Raw genomic sequence first — 6,000 nt, forward strand, 5'->3', positions numbered from 1 at the left:
GGCAAAGAATCTGTCGCTATTTCTTTTGAAGGCAGGAAGAAAACAACTCTTCCCCAGCTGAGCCTTTTAAATGCATGATGGAGTTCTGGCTGCTTCAGCTTGTAATTAGCATTGCCCTTAAAATGGCACCCTAAGCGCCAAATGACTTGAATTTTAATGTTGAGTCTTAATGGAGTTGGATAGCATGAGAAATAGGGCATTATGGAACTTTCTTCAGAATTAGCAAATGTAACACAGACTAGTGTTTAAATGAAAGTGTTGCTGTCTGATGACTTTCTTGGTGCCCTGCGAGGAAATAACTTTTCAAGAAAGCTCCATCAGACAATTTATTTGCTTCTTACAGTGCACACTAGAAGGTTCTTGTATCTTGGAAGACAAGTGAATGAAAGCAGCAGCAGTTCAAAGTATGGCTTGCACACTTTTGGATCAGGACTGAAGAAGGCAACCTTGACCTTGTAAATTTAGAGGCCCACAGTTCTAAAAGCTTTATTGCACTGTCTTACTTGGATGCACAACACTCTAGAAGCCTCTCCTTCCCTGCTTTCCTTGCATTCCTAAAATCTTTATACAGAGGAATGAGATTAAGTGCTACTTCAAAAGTTGAAGCAACATTTGGAGAGAATGCTTATTCATCTTGATAGCTTCTTCAAGCTGATCTATTTAAGAGGCGTTCTTTTTTCTCTGCTCTCAGTTCCTTCTTCTTATTTGCTAATTGTAGATTTAAATTTGCCAAGAGCACAATGCTCCTGTGGCATACAGGTAGATAACAGCAAAACTGGAAAGAGTGCATCTTTGCCCTACCCGTGACTCTCTTAAAACATCTGGTTTTGCAGGTGTTTGGTGTGGAATAGAACTGGACAAACCTCATGGCAAGAATGATGGTTCAGTTGCAGGCATGCAGTACTTCAGCTGCCTCCCCAGATATGGTGTCTTTGCACCACCATCGAGAGTGCAGAGGTAAGTGCGGAGTTCATGACAGCAGGACAAAATGGGGTTGGCTTTACAGTTTGACCCAGATTACTTTCATCCATTTGGAGGGAAACACAGAGGAGTGCCAACACAGGTCTGCTGCCAAATTATAGATCGTCTCTGTTCTTTGACTAGATTGGCTGAAGGGAGCCAATCTGTCTTTAGAAGGCAAAACAACATACCTGTAAATGCAAAGGAGATTTGTGAGAGCACACAGGCCAGAGGAAATAGGAAGTTGAATTACAGCAGGTGGTGTGTCCTGGAGATTGTGAAGTGGAAAGAGAATGAGCTGGAAGCTGATGGGGAGAAGCATAGAAGAGTGGCACGATCGTAGCAGAAGGAATGAAAGGAGACTTTGGCAGTGCATTCTAAATTTCCAGAGCAGGGAATGGAACAAAGGGAGGAATGACACTAAATAAGAATTGGACTGTTCTTTTTCTTTTTCTTCTTCGACGCCTTGAGAGAGAGAAGTGTTAAATATATTATTTCATTTGCAGGCTAGTGGGATCGCTAGACTCCCTCACAGATGTTTCATCAAGTAAAATGAATCATTCTCTCCCTGGTAAGAATTTGACAAGTACCTGATTTCATTGCTTCATATTACCTGTGCAAATTGCAGCAACTGTAGCTACTTGGGGATGGTGGGAGTGAGAGTGAAATGGGAAGGCCTAAAGGCAGGAGCTTTTTCCATTTCTCTCTTCCCTCCCATTTCGCCTTCTTTTTCTTTAAAGTCTGTAACCCCTCCTTTTTGAAACAAACACAAAATGATATCTTAAAAGGCGTTTTATTATTTTCAATATTCCTGCTCAGTTCTCAGAACATTGTAGTGTGATTGCACGTGGTTGGACTAGGTGGTCCTTAGGATCCTTTCCAACTCCAAAATTCTATGATCTTTTTCAGTGAAATATGGGCATAACCTTGCCTACCTGTTGTGTGATTTTACTGCTGTGTTAAGTTGCCTTTGTTTGTGGACTTGTTTCCTAAATCCCAGGCTGTGGGGCTGACTTGGCGAGATTTTGAGCTAGTCATTCTAGACGCAGCTCAGCAATGCTGTGCAGTGTCCATTACTTTCAGTGGGACAGATCACAGCTGAATGGAGCCTGAGAAAACAGTACTGTAAAAAAGGAACTGAATAAATGAGTGTTGAGAAAAGGTGAAAGACCTTTGTGTGCTCTATGGATATATGAGGGGAAATAGGCTTGGAAATTTATATATGTTTGCCACTTACTAGACTAAATTGAAGTTTGTTTTTCTTATCACGTTCAGGTTTCCGACGAAGTTTTAGCACAACCTCTGCGTCTTCCCAAAAGGAATTAAACAGGAGAAACTCCTTTGTCAAGTGAGTGGCTCTTAGAAAAGGGAATGCATGTGTTGTCTGCTATGATTAGATGAATTCAACTCTCTTTTTTTCTCTGGAGGCATGCATGTTCACCCAGAAGTATGGCTACTGTGTTCACTGGAGTCATTTTGATATTGTTGCATAACTCCCAACACTAATCTCGAATGGTTATAGGAAGTCTTAAAGGCAGTGGTTCTCTTTTGCTTGCCTGCAAGTCTTGTTCCTGCACAGTGATGGCTGTCAGAAAAAGCTGGCTGTACATTTTAGAATTAATAACTGAAATCAGAATGGTAAAGAAATAGCCCCGGGCCAGGATCCCATTTCTGAGAATTATTGTGCACATTCCTTGCCAGCTCAATAGCTAGGCTAAAACGCTCCAGCGGACACGGACACACACCAATTTTCCCACTACCTTTTAACAGGAGCTGGCTCAGGACCAAACTGGACAGGACATCAAATGTGTTTTTGCATATAACACATGCTTTTAAAAATGAAAATGGTAGGTGGGGTGGGTTAATAATTATTGGGATCGCAGCAGGCAAAGAGGAGACTCTTACCCTTTCTTCCCATGCTGCAACCCTTTTGGAGCTGCTATTTGCATTGGTAGGAAAACTTCACCATCTTATCCTTTTGTAGAGCTTGTTGACCTTGTGGTACAAGGATATTCAGGCTTTTCTCTTGGGTTGATGATGAGTATGTTTCATGGCCTTTAACTGAAGGCATGTTTTACTGCCATTGCCAGATCAGAAGCAATCTGGTCCATATCAGGAGGCCCTGAAGTCTTTATCTTAGTAAGTCGGTGGCAGATTTCCTCTGTGTGCATATGCAATCTTAGTATATTGTGCATCTAACAAATGGTCCACCTGTTGCCTACTTTTTTCTGCCCAGGTCAAAAAACGCTTCCCTGCGACGCAGCTGGAGCAGCACCACTACGGCCAGCGCCGAGGGCCCCGTCAAGCTTCACGAGGGCTCCCAGGTCCTGCTGAGCAGCTCCAGTGAGATGGGCATCATTCGCTACATTGGGCCCACAGACTTTGCTCCAGGCATCTGGCTTGGCCTGGAACTCCGAAGTGCCAAAGGCAAGAATGACGGCTCTGTGGGTGACAAGCGGTACTTCACTTGCAAGCCAAATTATGGAGTCTTGGTGCGGCCGAGCCGAGTCACTTACCGAGGGATCAACGGTGCAAAACTTGTGGATGATACCTGCTGAAGGCAAACTCTTCTAGCTCTTGAGATGAGGGCATAAGAAATAAAGCACAAAAGACAATCCTGCTATCGCCTGCATGAAGTTCTGCCTTACCCAAAGTCCTAAAACTGCTTTTGTATAACACTTGCACAGCTCTAGCCAGAATGGAGTTGCATTATGACTCTTGAGGAATGAAATCTTAATAGCTTCCCCTACGGAATGGTCCTCACCTGAAAGCTGCTTATATATTAAAAAAACAACTTGGGGTTGAGCAGTCCTGTTATTTGAATAATCTGCTGTTTTCTATCTGGCTCCATGTTGACATGCTTTGCTGCTTTACAAATGATGTTTCCATCCCACATTCTAATGAAGCTGTAAAGTGACTTGAGATCGCAGAGCTTGTTAAACAAGCAGCAGGATTTGTCAACCTGCTAAACAGTCTTCACTTTTTCTGGAAAAAAATAGCAATAAAGAGGGAGGGAAGTGACAGTATTTAGGGGGAAAATGTTGTGAGACTGGTAGCTTATTATCCAGACAGATCCTCCAAGCACAAAGCAAGCAGTTGAAAAGAGAAAAAAATGTGCTCCTTCCATGCTACATACAGAAACAGCCTGAATAGAAGGAAGGGGAAAATGAATAAAGCAGCACAAATATTTTCAGGTAAATAGTAAAAGCACTTTTTGTTACAGTATATATAGATATACTGTATAATGGACATGCGTGTGTATTTTAAAGGCAGCAACATGCCAGAAGCACTTTCCAAAAATGCCATTGGAACAAGTATTAATGCACTTTTATTTCTCCTCTCTGAAGAGTTTCCCCACTCAAGTTCTGGAGAAATTATTTTGTTAGTCAAGACTGAAGCCTGTAACACTGCAACGTTTTGCATGCATCAAATGCCCTTCAGCAAAGCTCTACAGCCAGCAATCAGATTGGCCAACGGGTCATTTTAAGGTGAGGTAGCAGTATTGGGTTTAAGGTAATGTGTGCATGGATTTGCACCACCCCCTCCTCCAGGAAACATGCCCACTCTTGGCATGGGCAGGTGATTAGGGAGCCTTTCTCCCTTCTGGTTTTTGACAGTGTTCTTAACCTTGGTTAAAACACCCCAGTTTAGTCTGATGACGACTACCTTCAGGGAGGAGAAGCTGGTAGAAAGCCTATGGGAGATTCCATGTTTGTTGCAGGTTCAAGTTTCCTCTTCCTTTAGAACCGTCACCTGGTTGACCTGGAACCTTTAGCTTGCCTTAATATGCCAAGCCACTGCAGGCTGAGTTAGGCCATGTGGCAGTTGACCATCTCGCCCGCAGGCCACCAGTTCCTGGCTCTGGGCAGAACATTTAAGAGAGACCTATATTTCGGTACTTGAATCCTAAATATCCCATGTGCAATAAAGAATTCTGTATCACTGTAGACGCCAACCTTAGGAAAAGCTTGTCACAGTGCTAGGTGTTGAAGCTCTTGCCATTTTCATATAATGTAGTTGCTACATTGTTGCCTAGAAGCATGATGTACCTTTTTAAAAAAAACACTTTTGAAACATGATTATTTTACTGTACTATGCTTCTCTTTAAATAATTGAGTGATTATAAATTTATAAATGGTATTGTTACAAACTATATAATGCATTGTTATGGCATATTTTAACCATTATTAAATGGATTCAGATAATTTAAAAGCCACAGAAGTCACTAAGTGGCTTCATCCTTGAAAATAAGGGGAAGAATTCGATGTAGTGTTATGGTAACTGCCTCCCTTGTGCTAACAGCAGTCCTTGCACAGCCTTCCAGTAGTGGGACTCATTAGTTGAATCCTGGCCAAGGTATCTTGTCAAATTGCACTCAAAAGTAAAACTACATTCTAGCTGTCTATAAAAGTGTATAGATAATATTTTTAAACATTGCTAGAACAATTTCCCCCTGATCTGCATTAAGCACGCCAAAGCCGCAATATTGCTTTTTATAGCTAATGGGTATTTTTAAACTAAGGGCAATGGTTGTAAACTGTGATTATAAACTTGTTCTTAATTAAAAGCCATCTAAAAACTGCAGAAATGCATTTGAGGATCCAGATGCACCTTGATGCACTGAATCTTGCCATGTCTGACATCTGTTTCCTTGGGTGTTTAAAATGTATTTTTAAATGAAAGTGCTGTTAATGGTCGTTTGGTTTTAACGATGCCCGTTGCTTTTAAGAAAACTGAGCTATCACTGACCGAGTATCCTTTTTTTGAATCGCTTTCTTATAATGTTAACTTGCACATTATGCATTTAGGATAGAAAGCAGCAGCTGTAATATAACAAAGCAGATGTTTTAAACACCTTTTATGTTTGTAAGATATTGATGTACTCTACAGACATGCTGATTTTGAACATAAAAATATTTTGTGCATTCCCTATGTATTGGTCGGATGGTATCTTCCTTTTGCCCTCCTCTTCTTTAAGGATTGTGACTTACAAGGAAAACATTGGTACCATTGAAAGATAAATTCTTGCGCTAATATGAA

At 41.4% G+C, this 6,000-nt stretch overlaps 1 protein-coding gene across 3 annotated transcripts in view; it reads left to right on the plus strand.

The window, feature by feature from the left end:
• Positions 1 to 6,000, plus strand: part of CLIP4 (CAP-Gly domain containing linker protein family member 4) — a 36,393-nt gene extending 30,393 nt beyond the window's left edge. For all 3 annotated transcript variants that reach the window (XM_035111491.2, XM_060272957.1, XM_035111493.2), the window contains 4 exons: positions 834 to 957; positions 1,467 to 1,531; positions 2,236 to 2,308; positions 3,197 to 6,000. In XM_035111491.2, coding sequence (XP_034967382.1) covers positions 834 to 957; positions 1,467 to 1,531; positions 2,236 to 2,308; positions 3,197 to 3,518 — 584 coding nt within the window. In that variant the 3' untranslated portion in view covers positions 3,519 to 6,000. The remainder of the gene's footprint in view (positions 1 to 833; positions 958 to 1,466; positions 1,532 to 2,235; positions 2,309 to 3,196) is intronic.

This window comes from Zootoca vivipara, chromosome 3, assembly GCF_963506605.1.
Source record: "Zootoca vivipara chromosome 3, rZooViv1.1, whole genome shotgun sequence".
In the NCBI taxonomy this organism is placed as follows: Eukaryota; Metazoa; Chordata; class Lepidosauria; order Squamata; family Lacertidae; genus Zootoca; species Zootoca vivipara.